Source organism: Numida meleagris, chromosome 26 (assembly GCF_002078875.1).
Source record: "Numida meleagris isolate 19003 breed g44 Domestic line chromosome 26, NumMel1.0, whole genome shotgun sequence".
In the NCBI taxonomy this organism is placed as follows: domain Eukaryota; kingdom Metazoa; phylum Chordata; class Aves; order Galliformes; family Numididae; genus Numida; species Numida meleagris.
In genome coordinates this window covers 4,548,360-4,563,180 of record NC_034434.1, presented here as the reverse complement: position 1 = coordinate 4,563,180, position 14,821 = coordinate 4,548,360, and the positions used below count along the sequence as shown (strand labels likewise).

The 14,821-nt window shown below is 64.6% G+C and overlaps 2 protein-coding genes across 2 annotated transcripts; one reads left to right on the top strand and one right to left on the bottom strand.

Annotated features, from left to right (window-relative positions):
- Nucleotides 95-8,609, bottom strand: CNTNAP1 (contactin associated protein 1). The gene is made up of 24 exons (XM_021377873.1): nt 8,490-8,609; nt 7,129-7,230; nt 6,738-6,931; nt 6,505-6,652; nt 6,006-6,209; nt 5,749-5,933; nt 5,523-5,666; nt 4,920-5,181; nt 4,693-4,842; nt 4,451-4,622; nt 4,281-4,387; nt 4,072-4,191; nt 3,746-3,949; nt 3,509-3,665; nt 3,275-3,402; nt 3,029-3,196; nt 2,741-2,959; nt 2,427-2,666; nt 2,096-2,332; nt 1,895-2,022; nt 1,725-1,818; nt 1,402-1,635; nt 1,253-1,300; nt 95-1,174 (listed from the first exon to the last, which is right to left on the bottom strand). Exons 1-24 carry the CDS (start codon nt 8,566-8,568, stop codon nt 984-986), a joined length of 3,915 nt encoding a protein of 1,304 aa, XP_021233548.1. The 5' UTR covers nt 8,569-8,609; the 3' UTR covers nt 95-983.
- CCR10 (C-C motif chemokine receptor 10) lies at nt 9,738-14,093 on the top strand. Its single transcript, XM_021377879.1, has 2 exons — nt 9,738-10,626; nt 11,583-14,093. The coding sequence occupies exons 1-2, from the start codon at nt 10,462-10,464 to the stop codon at nt 12,663-12,665; spliced, it is 1,248 nt and encodes a 415-aa protein (XP_021233554.1). The 5' UTR covers nt 9,738-10,461; the 3' UTR covers nt 12,666-14,093.

Below are 14,821 nucleotides of genomic sequence, written 5' to 3'. Positions count from 1 at the left end.
CTTTTCTGGAGCAGCAGGAACCCTCCCCTCTGGCATGGACAGGTCTAGCAGCGCCTGCTGCTGGGCTGGGGAGGAGGAATGGGGTGTGCTTGGGGCCTGGGTGCACTGAGCAGGGCAGGGGCAGCAGAGCGGCTCCGCCCCTGTGCCCAGACTGCCAACAGAAGGCTGCAAGGTGTCAAACGCCGTCGTTCTGCCTTTATTGGAGCATCTTCACATCTCATTCAACAAAACGGGTTTTTTAAAAATAAAGTGCCCAGTGGAGCTAGGCCTTTGGGTAGATAAATGCATTTCTATAACATTGTCTGACCACGGTACAGCGCGTGAACAGAGAGTTCCCTGGGCTGGCGGTAATGCAGGACGAGCACTTCTTACAGAGAAGTAGCAAACTACAGACCACTGACCACGACACTTGGAATATAACACCTGACGTGAAGTTCCATTTTGTTTTTTATACAAACTGATAGAATAAAAAAATTAGAGTGTAGTAGAATATCCAGCAACAAAAATGGTAGAAAGGATCCGTACCTGATTGTATGAAAGCAGCATTTCAGCAAAGTGCAGTGGCATCATGCACGGCAGCGGCGGCCGTTGCACTCACGGGCAGGGTATTGCTGGGCACCCCGGCTGCGCCGCGGCGATATTGCGTGGTTCCTTCGTGGCTCTTGCTAAGCGAGTAAAGCAGCAGGGAATTCAGCGCGAGGGGGCTGGGGGCAGCCCGGGCACTCCCCCCGCGGGTGTGGGACTGCCGGGCATGGGGTCCCCATGGAAGGGCAGCGGGGGGCAGCTGCCTGCCTGTGGCAGAGGGGCCACAGCGGGGCCGAGGGTGCCGGTGGCCACGCTCCAGGCGCAGGTGGGAGCTGGCGGCTCGGCGGTGCTGGCAGTTCAGGTGTGCTCGGCCCTTTGGTCCCGCGATGCTTGCTCGTCTCTGGGCAGCCCCAGTGGCCGCGGGGCGCCGCGAGCCCATCCCACCCCCCGGTCTCCCACTAGTCCCCTTTTGGCTCCTCCAGGATCTGGGGCAGGTTCTGGTCTTTGCGCACTGACAGTGGTTTGACAGCGCTGCTGTAGTCCTGGATGGCCTTGGGCTCGTTGGTGTGGTAGGAGCCCTTGTAGCGGTGGTAGTAGAAGTAGAGCAGCACCAGCAAGCCCCCAAGCAGCAGCAGCAGGAACGTCACGACTGCGGGGAAGGGAACAGTGAGGGATTTGGGGACAACACGTGGCAAAGCTCAGGGGGCCAGCTGGGCATCTCACTTACACCCGATGATGATCCCGACCCAGCCATCGTCATGCACGTGGGGGAACTCTGCAGGGATAAAGTGGGGCTTGAGATGAGGCTGTGGGGTTTACGCTGGAGCATCACCTCTGCCTCAGCGAGCAGCATCCCCTGCTTTGGGGGGACCCTACCTGTGCCCATGTACCAAGGGTCCATCTCAGGCGGGATGAGGATGGTGGTGAGGGGCAGCATGGAGGCACAGCTGGACTCCACCACCTCCCCCTGCACGCTGTAGGGTCGCACCACGCTAGTGGGGCGGAAGATGGCTTTGAGGGGGACGATACTATTAAACTTCACCCCTGAGAGGCAGCCTGAGAATCCAGGTGTGTTGTAGCGCTGGATCTCAGGGTCAATTACGCCGGTCTCTGTAGGGGCACAAAAGGAGACAGCTTATCCCCACTGAGGGCTGTGCTGGGCAGAGGGGTGCTGGTGCTGGCGGCAGGACCCAGCTCACCCATCACACGCCCCAGGTACAGGTTCTTGGGTGAGTCCAGCTTGCTGTCCACAAACAGGGAGAACTGCTGCTCCATGACGGGCAGATAATCCACCTAGGGGGCAAGCACGCAGCATCAGCCCCCTATCTTTCTGCACCTCCTGCCACCTTGGGTTGCCCCGGTCCTGTACCTGCGTGTACAGCGTGCGGTGCCAGCGGGTGATGTTGACGTGGTGGGGTCTCCCATCTGTCACTGGCTTGGTGGTGAGGGCAAAGACATAGGGGCTGGTACCCAGCTGGTAGCGCAGCTGCAGGCTCCCTGCGGGCAGAGCGAGTGAAAGCTGCAGGGCTGGTCCTCAGCATGGGGGTGGAGGAGCCCCCTGTGCTCTCACCGTCGTCCTTGATGAGAACGGCCATGTAGTCCTTCACAAAGGAGCTGACGTAGAGTAGCACAGCAGGCGCCGAGGTGGTGCTGAAGCTGAAGCTGACCTCCTCGTTAGTGAGGTTGTAGCCGGGCAGGGGCTGCCAGGGGCTGCTGACTATGCTGGCAAACTCGCGGGCAGCATATAGCGACATGGGCAGGATGTTGTAGCGCACCCAGGCACCCTCCTCGAAGTACCCACCGATGTCTGCGGGGCACCCACAGGATGATGGGAGCTCCTCTCCCTGAGCCCAGCCCCATGGAGGGTCCCCCTGCTGTGCCCACAGCACAGAACTGCTCACCGTGGTTGCAGAAAGGCCCATCAAAGGCAGAGATGCTGCAGTTGCAGCTGTAGTGGCTGTAGCGCTCGACACAGAGCCCGCTGTTCTGGCAGGGCACCGGTGGGTCCTGGCAGTGGCCAGTGCAGTTCACCTGCACGCCCTCTGTCTCGTTGGCCTTGCCCTCCAGGTTGAGTGTCACACCGTTCATCCGCAGTGCCCGCAGACACCCCAGGAATGGACGCATCTTGTGCTCCGCCGAGCCTGTGGCAGGACCAGGACTCAGCACCTGCACGCTGCGGGGACGCGGGGTCACAGGGCACGGCAGGGACTCTCACCGACATAGAGGGGTCTGTCAAACTCCAGGCGGACGAAGCTTTGTGGCGGGGCTGGCCGCACCACCCAGGGCAGCCTGTCCACCCGCAGCCGGGCCAGCTTCACATTGAGCTCTGCCTTCACCTGGTGCCACTCATCATCATTCCAGGGCACTGCTGAGTGAACCGTCAGGTTCTCGTGCCCGTTTCCAATGTCGTAGGCAAACACCACATCCCTGGTGGCTGCGGGGACACAGTGTCAGCAGGGGCACTGCACCCTGCTGCCCTCTACACCCCACACCCCACCCATACTGTTAAGCTCCACGCGAATGTAGTTTTGGGTGCCAGGGTTTTCTAGGAAGACGCCAGATGGGGCAGTGGTCTTGAAATAGAAGGAGATATCGAGGCTGTGGTTGGCTTGGAAGGTGGGGAAGAGCAGAGCTGCACCTCTGTTGAAGGACACAGTGTTCCAGGTGTTTCCTGTGAGGAGCAGGACAGGGTGAGTGGTGGGCACGGACCCAAAGTGGGCACGGACCCAACACAACTCTGGTCACTCACGGTCTCCATAGCACCGCAGGGGCCCCAGCAGGAACTGTGCTTCAGATCCGGAGCGGTTGGTGTCTCCCACCACCACCTGTGTGACAGGCAGGTGGTCCACGAAGGTCAGCAGACCCTTGTCCGTCCTCCTGCAAATGGATCGTGCATCAGAGGGGCCATACAGGGGTCCTCTTTTCCCCTGGAACTCCCCAGCCTGTGCCCTCCCTGTGCCCACAGCCCCTGCCTGGCACTCACCACAGTGCGTGGTTGGCGTCGCAGTTGCAGAAGTACTCGGGATCGGCACAGTTCTTGTCCAGCCCGCAGGCGCAGCGCTGGATGCCTGGCCGTGAGCCGCCCCAGTAGTAGTGCCGCTCGTTGTTCCGGCCCATCCAGAAGCTGTAGGGCAGCCCGGCTGGAGGTACAGGGATGGGTTGTGGACACGGCCCTGTGGCACAGCCCCATGGCATGGCCCCGCTCCCTCGGGGTACTCACAGGGGGTGTTAAGCAGGCGAGAGCTGTAGCAGTGGAACTCGATACGCTGTTCACAGTACTCAGAGGCATTGGCCAGCGCTGAGACCTCGGCCCAGGAGGCATTCCAGTACTCCACTTCGCCCAGGTAGGGCTGGTCCACGCTGGAGCCCGTCACCCGCGTGGCATAGTGCCGATTGTGCCGGATGATGGTCCACGCCCGGTCCTCTGCAGAGTGGGGCTGTTAGGGGGTTCCCCTGCTCCCTCCATCCTGCTCCAGATCTGGGCATGTGGAGGGGTCCGGTCCCTGAGGGCAGCCCCACACCTCCCCCCGGCCCCACTGCGCCCACCTCGGATGTCGCAGTACACTGTGAAGGGCTTCAGGGGTCCGCTGCCGTCTGGGTCGATAGTGTAGTTCCCTGAGGTCTTCCCGCTGACCCGATATGCATCACAGGACTCTTTGTAAAGGGCTGGGAGAGGGGAATGAGGAGAGATGAAGATGGCACCGTGGTACTGGGGAGAGCTGCGGTGCTGCCATGTCCCCCTGCCCCACACTCACATTTGTGGCAGGTCTCTCCCTTGTAGCCTGTCAGGTCGCAGATGCACATGAAGTCATCCCAGGACTGCACGCAGCGGCTGTCATGCTCGCACAGGTTGGGGGTGCACCTGGGGGCACAGGGGGTTGGTCCCAGCCCTGCCTGCACCTCCACCCCACTGCCTGAGCCATACCTGTCTGTTATGCCACAAACGTTGAAGAAGACGTCGGCGTACTTCCCCAGGCGGTGCTGCACCAGCATCTCCAGGTCCACGGGCTGCATGTCCACACTCAGCATCTGCAGGCAGCCGTGGAACGCCGTCTGGTTGGAGCGGCAGCCAGTGAGCAAGGCGGGCTTGGGGCAGCCTGCAAGGTGCAGGGCATTAGCAGGGCCCGGGCACGGTATGCCCCCACCGTGCGCCCACCCCGCGCCCACCTCCAAAGAAGTACTGGCTGCCAGTGCGCAGCTGGAAGGGATGAGCCACCCGAAACTCAGCACCATCATCATCATCAATGGTAACCACGGCCGAGCCCTCCCGTGCCACCAGCTGCACCGAGTGCCAGAAGCCATCATTCAGGCGATGTCCTGTGTGGAGAGAGGTGAGCGCTTGGGGGCCATGGACACTGAACTGGCCTCCAGCCCCTCGGCAGCCCCCAGCCCACCTGCAGCGAACTCCAGCTTCTTCTTGCCAGGCTGGGCAATGGAGACATTGACCTGACCCTCACTCAGCACCATCTCCAGTGAGCCCAGGCGGTCAGCGAAGCTAGTGTAGAGCAGCAGCCCAGCCGTATCCCAGGAGCGGAAGCGAAAGCTGACAGCCAGACGATTCCTGCGGGGGATGCCTGGCACCTGCACATAGTTGTTGATGCCGGCAAAGGTGATGGGGGTGTTCACCTGGTCCTGGCAGTAGTGGCCCACGCTGCCCTGGGGGTGACGATGGGAGGCGGTGAGGGGTGAGATGCTCCTGCAGCAGGGAGAGCCCCCCCCCCTCCCCGCAGCCCCATTGGTCCCCGCTCGATCCTGTTGCCTGGTGCTGCTGGATGGATGCCCCGGGCCAGAGATGACCTCGTGCAGTCGATGCGGAACCGCTTGGCTGAGCACAGCAGCCGCCAGCATCACGTCACCCCAGTGCAAGGGGAGCATGGCCCTGGGAAAGGGGTCACCCACAGCAGGGACGAGGCTCTAGGAAAGGGGTCACTCTGTGACAGGGACCCCCAGAGAAGAGGATGGGACCCCAGCCCCCAGTGGGGGCTGTGGGGTCAGACCTCAAAGCGAATGTTGTATCTCCGGTGCCGGGCCAGGTCAGCAATGTTGACACCATTGAAGATTATGTTCTCCACACAGCCACGGAAGTTTTGCCGGTAGGTGAGGTGCTGCTTGTCCTGGTCGATCACCCCTCCAAAGAAGATCTGGGAGGTAGAGTGGGGGGCTCAGCCTCACGCTGACACAGCATGGAGCTGGCAGCCTGGCAGATCCCGCTTGCACACCCACCTCAGTTTCAAGGTCGAGGTGGTCAAAGGTGCCGTGGCAGCGGAAGCGCTTCACCTCGCCATCCAGTGTCAGGTTGACGTGGTGGCCGTACCGCTCGATGTGCAGTGAGTGCCAGTGCTGGTCATCCAGGAGGCTGCCCACCGCCACCGTCGTGTGGCCCTCAGTGGCGTGCAGCGGACTGCTGCCTGGGGAGAGTGCACAGTCACCCTGTGTTCCCCCCTCATCCCCACCTGTTGTTCCCACCAGCCCCGGCTCACCTAAGCTGATGTGCAGGAGGAGCTGGGCTTGCTTGAGCTCCACCGTGATGTAGTCACCCTGCGACCCCTCCCCATGCATCAGCACACCATCCTGCTCCACCGTCTTGAAGTTGAAGGAGATATCATCTTCCATGGTGCTGATCTTCTTGGCCCGGAAGCGGTAGGAGATTGCATCATCCCCATCAAAGTAGAGCACATGGGATCCTGGGAGTGAGGCAGAGCCGCGTCATTCCCCCGTAGCAGTGGGCACCCCGACATCGGGGAGCACATAGCTCTGACTGTCCTGGCCATCAAGGCAGGTTTATATAGTCTCTAATGACTGCAGAGTGCTTGAACTGGAAAAGGGTTTTGGCACATGCCAGAGCCAGGCTGCGGCTCTGGCATCTGCAAAGAAGCTGGCCCAGTGCCATGCAGCTGTGGGGCTGGGAGGGACGTGGCTATGGGGCTGGGTCCCTCCCTGGGTCCCTCCCCATGCAGGAAACCCTGGGTTGGTACTCACGGTAGGGGCAGCCATAGAGGCCCAGGCGCAGCCCAATCTTCCCTCTTGGGTTCCAGGCCACTGGGATGATGCGAACGTAGCGGGCGAGGATGGGGTAGTGCAGGTCATGCCGCACCACCCCACTCTCATTCACATTCCCAAAGAAAGTCTGGTGATAAAGGGGCAGCTCAGCCTGGAGCAACTCCCTGTACCCCCCAGGACCCCTACCCCCCGGGGAGATGGGCAGTGCCTACCCAGTTGCTGCCCTGCTGGAAGAAGGGCTTCCAGCTGGTGGGGTGGTCCCCATAGAGCACGATGTAGCGCGTCAGCCAGTCGTATGTGTTGAAGGTCCCCTGCGTGGCCACTGCGTTGATCCTGTGCTTCTGCATCAAGTCGATTTGCAGCCAGGGCTGCTTGTCACGGGGGTCAGGGGACCACCCGCTGGTGCCTGTGGAGCAGGGAGGGCTCAGTGGGACCCCTCAGCCCCAACACGGCCACTCCCAGCCCAGAACCTGCAGAGGGAGCTCCCTGCACGCCAGGGGGATGCTGAGGGGCAAACGTTGCGGGGGGACCTCCCCGCAGCCCCCGCACCCCGCGGATGGTGTCCCCAAGTGCTGTTCCCGCCCCCGTGGTGGGAGCACTCACTGTGCAGCCGGGCAAAGCTTGCCGAGTAGAAGATGTTGTATCGGGAGGAGGCGCCAATGGACGAGGAGTAGAGGGATCCAACCAATTCATCGTAACAGGGGCCTGCGGGGAACGGGGCGCTGGGTGCGGTGTCCCATCCCCCGCAGCACCGCACACGGATGGCCGCATGGGAGGTGGGGAGCAGTTCCCCACCCTGCGTAATCGAAGGCGGGGGGTGATGGAGGAGAGGTGACGGACGGTGGCGGATCTGCGGGGCGATGAACGCAGCCCTGCGCTGCCCGCAGCCGCCGAGCCCCGCACCGTGACCCAGCGCTTCTGCGTTGCAGCGCCGCGCTGAGAACCGGGGGCGGTGCTGCCCTCGGCCCCTCCCGCCGTCCCCCCTTTTGGGGACGGGTCTGCACCCACCGCTCAGTGCCCCTGGCCGGGGTCCGCGCCCGCCTCTGCGCTCCCACTGCAGCGGGAGCTGACGCACCTCTGCGGGTCCCGGCGCCGCACCGCAGTCACTGCAGTACCGTGGAGACCGGGGAACCCACTCCCGCCCTGGCTTGTCCCCCTGGCCAGGAGCAGCTGCCGGGCCCGGAGCCCCCGGGTGGGGCCGGAGCAGAAGGGCGTAGATCTTTAGGGAAGGCGGCATCCGCAGAGGAGGCCGTGGAGGGGCCGGGGTCCCCGAGCCCACCGTACGGCTGTGACGGCCGGGCCGGGTCGGACCGGGCCGGGCCAACCCCGGGGCGCTGTCCCGGAGGAGCCCCGGAGCGTGACTGCAGCCTCTGGTCCGCGTGGGGACAAGGGCAGCCGCGCAGAGCCCACCACTGGCACAGCCCCGTCCTCATCCGTCGCTCCCACGCGCCTCCATCGCCCCCATCACCCTGCGCCTCCCCCACCTCTTCCCCCGGCCCCGCCGAGCTGCAGGCGCTGGGCCCCGGCCCCCCCCGCCCTCCCTGCCGCAGCCGTGCGGCGCTGCCCGTGGTCCTGGCGGAGGCGCGCGGAGCTGCCTCTTCCCGGCCCGGGATGCTCAGGATGCGAGGCGGGGCAGGACGGGATACGAAACACCGGGGGTGATGCCCCGCGCATCCCCGGGCTCCCGGTGCGGGGTCACCTGAGACTGCGGGCGGGGCCCTGCACGGGCGCGGGGGCTGCGGCGGGGCGGCCCCGGGCGGAGCGCTGGGGGGACGCCGGGACGCCCATAGCCGGGGGTGACCTTGAGAAAAGCGCGGAGCGGGGCGCCGGGGGATGCCCGGGAGAACTGGGGAACGGGGCTGGAGGGGGTGGCTCGAGGGGAGGGGGCGCTCGGGGGGTGCCGGGCAACGCGGCTCCGTCCCGCAGTGCGGAGCAGCGGCTCCCGGGACTGCGGCCCCACTTACGTGCGAGGCAGCAGGGGTCGGGCCCGAGGAGAGCGGCGCAAGCGGCGAGCAGGAGCCCGAGGAGACGGCGAACGCCCATCGCTGGAGCGCCCCGAGCGCCCTCGGCGCCGCCGCTCCCGGTGCTGCAGCCGCGCGGCGGAGCGGGACCGACGGCTCCGCCCACGGGGCGGTGGCGGCGGGGCGGCCCCGGGACGGGCGGCGCTGGGGAAAAGCGCAGAGCCCCCCCCAGCACTCTGCCTGCCGCCCCGCAGCCCCCGAGCGGCCCTGGAGCGCCCGGCCCGGCCCCCGCCGGCCCCCACGGGGCAGCCCTGGCCCCGCGTGGCACCCAAAGCTCACGGCCTGCAGGAGTGGAGCGGGGGCACATGGGGAGAGAACCATAAAGGGAGAGCATTGCACGGGGGTGCACAGGGAGTGATGCACGGGGTGAGTGCTGTATGGGGTGAGCATCACACAGGGTGAGCAGCGCCAGTGGCCCGAGGTGCAGCCCCCCCAGACATGACCCAGCACCCGCAGCCCACAGCTGCAGCAAGGAAGGATTTAAGCGGTGTCTGCCAGCCCTCTTGCAGCAGATGTGGCGATGGTTTGTAATCAAGCAGCAGATTAAGGCCTGCGGGTTGAGGGGTCGCCAGTCTTTCCCAGTGGCGTAGAAGAGCAGGATTTAGCCTGTGACTGTTCCCAAACATCCCCAGACACCCACAGAGGGGACGGGTGAGGGGGTTGGCAGCTGTATGTCCTACATATGCCACCTGCCCCACAGACCATGTGGTGTCCTGTGGGGATCCAGCCCCGAGGGATGGGGGTGCTCTGGGGGCTGCTGGGCCCAAGCAGGGTCCTGGTGCCCAGCAGGAGCCCAGCACTCCACTGGGCAATGCCACTATCACTTGCAGTGGTGCTGGGGCTGCTTCCTGTGCAGGAGCCGAGCTGAGTCTGGAACAGGTGGTGAAAGAGGGAACAGAAAGACCCAGGTGCAGAGGGGCTGTGGGGAGAGCTGATGGCATGTACTGCTGCCGAGAGCTGGAGCCACGTCCCTGGGGATGCGGATGCAGTTGAGGGGCCTCCCAGCCCCCAGATTCTTACAATGCTGGTGAGTCCAACAGGGCTGTATCCTGACATTTGCCCCAGGGCTGTGTCCCTTCCTTTCCCCCAGCAGGATGGCACCTCCAGAGCAGACACAGAGCTAAGGTCTGGAGCTTGTATGTGCCGCAGTAAGGGCAGGGAGGGGGGGAACCCTGCCCAGCCTGCAGCAGTTCCGTGGCCCCAGGCCACCAGCAGATAGCTTCTGAGACCAGCAGGGACCCTGCACAGACATGGGATAAGCCATGGAAAGATGACTGTAGCTGGGAGAAAGGGGGATTGAGGGATTATTGCTACAAGAGGCAAAAAGCCTGCTAGAGCCTGAAATCAATTTGCTCCCCCCTGGGGAGAGCAAAATGGGTCCTCTTTCCCACAAATCCTAATCTGGCCCATAAGGAGGGGCTGGGAATGATGTTGTCAACAACCAGCAAGCTGCCTGCCCAGCACTGATGGGGCACAGGGGCACAGGGGCAGAGCAGAGTGGGGGACACCATGGGCAAGGGGGACGCCATGCATCAGCAGTGTCCCTGGTTCCTGCAACTGCCATTTCCCATCAGGGCAAGCCATGCCTGGACCGGACATGGCTCTGCTCGCTGCTCTGGGACAGTGTCAGCCCACAGCAGCCCCACACTCTGCTTGGCATTGCTTCCCTCTGGCTCTTGCACAGCCTCCTGCATGCAGCCTGTGCTGCAGAGTGGGAGATGCCAACAGCAGCCTTGCTGGGCTGGGATCTCCTGTGAGCGCTGTGCGTCCTCAGCCTGTCTCTCCTCCTCATGCCCAGGTGCCTTCCCCCAGCCCCGCAGCACCAGAGCTGAGCAGAGGATGGTTATTTCTGTAGCTCAGCATGCAGACAATAGCCACAAAGTAAAGATGCAGGACGCAGCTCCAGAGCAGGGTCATGGCTGATTCTCCTTCCTCCCTGGGGCTGGGCTTGTGCTCTCAGCACATCTCTCGGTATCGGGTGCGGCACGCGGTCAAACCACAGGTTGCAGAGCTCAAAGACACCGACGGCTCTGGAGCCTCTGAGCGAGGAGGGGAGAGGTCCTGCTGTGCAATGGAGGAGGTGAGGGACTGCAGAGAGAGGGGGTCATAGGGACCAGTGGGCTCTCTGGCTCTTGCTTTTGCTTTTAAACTGTTCTGTTGTGCTCCCTGTGGGCTGCAGGGCTGTAAGGGGCAAGCAGGGCAGCGCTCAGTGTTCCAAGTCCCCAGGCCTGGAGCATGGAAGAAGCTAGGGGAGCTGCTGGGGACAGATTCTGCCTGGAATCAGAATCACACTCAGGATGCATGAGTGGGCATTTGGGTGCATTGGAAAGGTCCCTTTGCAGCCACAGCACCTGGGGCCACTGGCACGGAGCCTGGGGATGGCTGCATGGGGCCACCTGCAAGGGGACACCGTGGGCTGTGAGTTGGGTGTGAGCCCCTGTGGACCACTAGGAGCTGCCCCATGGGGTCAGAGCTGGTTCGTGGGACTTGGGATCAGGTCAGAGACACTGGGGCTGGGGTCACGTCCCTCCACCAGCTCTGTGCTGCAGCAGAGAATGCTGGAAGGGCTTGGTTGCTCTCGCAATGACTGAGCGAGGTGAACCTGCCACTGCTCAGGGTGGGTGTGAGACAGAAACTGCACCACACTTAGGGCTCCCCACACTGGGGCCACGCTGCTCGGTGGGGCTGGGCGGGGGCTGCACACTGCAGCGAGGCAGCAGGCATCAGGCACCCCTGGCTAGAGCACCTCTCCCATTGAGACAAATGGGGAGAGTGGGGGGTGCTCAGCCTGGAGGCAATGATCATGGAGCAGCCTTCCAGTGCCTGCAGAGGCTTCAGTGAAAAGGAGAGTGACTTTTGACACGGTCTGATAGTGATAGGACAAGAGAGAATGCTTTCAAACTAAAAGAGGGTGGATTTAGATGTTGGGGTGAATTTTTCAGTAGGAGGGCAGTGGGGCTGAGGGGGCTGTAAGGTCCCTTCCAACCCAGCTGTGCTGTGATTCTGTCATCCTTTGCTCCCCACCCCTTTGTGCAGGCAAACCCCAGCCCCACCCCGATGGTGACAACAGCCACCACTGACTTCTACACCTGGGAGTACAGTATCTCATGGGACGACGGCACGCTGCCTGAGCTATGTGAGAAGCAGGCAGTGCAGGGCTTCGCCCGCACCTACCAGCCAGCCATCTACCTGCTGCTCTCGCTGCTGGGCACGGTGGGCAATGGGCTGGTGCTGCTCACACACACCCGCTACCGCCAGGCACGCAGCATCACCGATGTCTGCCTGCTGCACCTGGCCCTATCTGACCTCCTCCTGCTGCTGACGCTGCCCTTTGCCGTCACTGTGACACTGCAGGGCTGGTCCCCGGACACAGCTGCCTGCAAGGCGCTGCAAGGCGTTTATGCCCTCAACTTCTACAGTGGCTTCCTCTTTCTCACCTGCATCAGCATGGACCGCTACGTGGCCATTGTACGGGTGCCAGCTGCATGCCGCCTGCGCCCACGGGCTCGCCGCCACGGCTGGCTGACGGTGGGTCTGGCCTGGCTGCTGGCTGCGCTGCTGGCACTGCCCCAGTTCATCTATGGCAAAGCAGAGCAGCACCAGGACCTCCACATCTGCCGTGTCGTCTTCCCCCCAGCAGTGTCGCGGGCAGCGCGGGGAGCCACCAACCTCACGCAGGTAGTGCTGGGCTTTGCTGTGCCCTTTGTGGTGATGGCAAGCTGCTACACGGCCGTGGCTCGGACGCTGCTGGTGGCTCGTGGCGCTCAGCCCCACCGGGCGCTGAGGGTGCTGCTGGCCCTTGTGCTGGTGTTTGTGGCCCTGCAGCTGCCCCACAGCCTGATGGTGCTGCTGGACACAGCCGAGCTGCTGGCTAGCTGGGAGCTGAGCTGTGCCCAGAGCCGCCGCAAGGACCTGGCACTGCTGGTCACCAGCGGGCTGGCATCCCTGCGCTGCTGCCTCAACCCACTGCTCTATGCCTTCCTGGGCCAGCGCTTCCGCCGTGAGCTGTGGTTGCTGGCCAGCGATGCCGGCTGCGTGGGAAACATCGACCCGCGCTGCCCCGGCTGCCCCAGTCCTCGTCAGCGCTCATCACTCTCCACCTGCCAGGACGTGGCATAGCGATGTGGTGCCATGCCCAGGGCAGGCACCGGCACCCACGGGGCTCAGAACTCCCCCAGGGAAGCCTGAACAGCCCCAGGAGTCCCTGGAGCTACTGACAGGGACAGGACAGACAGACGGTGTCCTGGGCGGATGGAGACAACATCTTGAGCACAGTGCCCAGTGCCAGCACCGGGGAAATGTTCCCAGCTGCAGGGGGACCATGCAATATCACACGTGGTTGGGGGGGGTGCATGCCGCAAGGGCACTGTGCGGTGTCACGCATGTCCCAGGGGGACCGCGCATTGTCAAGTGTGCTCGAGTGGGACTGTGCAATGCCACAGGGCAGGGCCTTCCACCTTCGTTTCCACCCTTGCAATAAATCGTGCTCGAACCATGCTGTGCGAGCCCATATCCCTGCGGGGTCGGGGACTCTCCGGGGGGGAGGAGTAGAAGCTGGCGCCGGTACCGAGGCCGGTATAGGACAGGCGGCGGGGAGCAGGGGAAGCGTCCCGGCAGTGGCCGGGGGATGCCTGCAGGCGGCAGCAGAACCCAGCGTTTCCCGTCCTGCCCGGGTGCCCAACGCTGCAGGGACCGACCGCGTTCACCCGAGCCGGGGGCACCCCACGGGGTCGGGTCCCTTGGTCACGAGATGGGAACGCCCTAGCCGCGCTGTAGCAGGAGCAGTGGGTGTCACGGCCTCCATCGTCAGCAGTATGGCCGAGGCGGTGGCAGAGCCCACAGACCCACATCGGGCTGTAGGGGTCGGAAAACCCCCCGGGGCCAGCAATGTGATCCTCGGGAAAATCCTGCTCTGGCTCAGGCTGGAAACTCCCCCCAGGGAGATGGGCGAGAGGGGCTTTCCTCTCCCTTCCTCTCCTCTCACTTCCCCATGTGACTTGGCCCCAGCATGTCCATCCCAGCGGCTCCCAGCATCCCACGCAGGGTTGATGCTCCGGGTGCCCTCGGCCTCCCACCAGGGCTGAGCAATGCCAGCACAGAGCCGAGCGGCACAGGGTGCCAGAGCAGCAGCTCCAGGGACTCCAGGAGCCGTTCAAGCTTCCCTGGGGGGGAGGTTCTGAGCCCCGGGTTGGTTCCCTCTGTCTCCGGCACGGAGGGTTTCTGTGTGTGGGGAAATGCCTCCCCATCTCCGGGGCTGGAGACCTCTTCCCGCTCACCCACACGCTCTGGTTTGGGACGAGCCCAGCTCGTACTGGGAAGCTCAGACCCTTCGCCTACTTCTGAGCAGGAAACGCAATTACCGCTGACTCAGCACCGCAGGGCCCCCCATCCCTTCGCCGCCCCCGTTCTGCTGCACCGACCCCGTGCCCGGCGGGGAGCACTCCCAGCTCCCTGCCCAGCCTCGGGCCGCCCCACGGCCGTGCCGTATCTCCCCGCACCCCGGGCCCCACGCTGGTCCCGCAGCTGCTGCTCTGCCCCCGCAGCAGCGGCCCCGCTCCCTCCCTGCGGCCCCTCGGGGCTGGCGGTGCGTGGGAGGCAAGCTGGCAGCTCCTGCCTGCACGGCCCGGTCCCAGCGGCCCCCGGAGAGCCGGGCGGACGGCTTAACCCTTCCGGGGCTGCAGGAACCGTCCCTGCTCCCGCGCCGAGGTGACAGTGCTGGCAGGACCGGCTGCGGCCCCGTCCCCCCCATTGTGCGCACGCTGCAACCAAAGCTGCGGGAGCACCAAACCTGCCCGTGCCACCGAGGGGCGGAAGGGCCGCGCGGGAGGGGGGGGTGGGGGGCACTGTGGGCAGCATGCGAGCTGCGCCCAGCACGCGGCACCGGCATTCCCGGCCCTCCTGGGACGCGGCTGCGGCACGTTGTGGGGTCGGGACACGGTGCCGTGCTCGATGTCTCTGCCAGTGCCGGCCCCGGCGTGTGACACAACGCGCCCTACAGCTCCCGGCCCGGCGCATCTCCCTGGCACAAAGCGGTGCCGCGTGCCGATGCCCGCTTCTGAGGGCGCCGCCCGCGCTGCCGGTGCCCACCCCGGGAGCGCTGCCACAGCCGGACCACGCCGCAGCCCCGGAGCGTGCGGTGCGACGGCCGCTCTCGCCCATCGCGCAGCCCCGGTGCTGAGCCCCGGCCGCGTTCGACCGCGCGCCCCCGTCCGGTGGATGACGCAAACGGCGGCCCCGTCGCACCGGGAGCGCTCGCTCCGCCCCGGGCCGCGCGC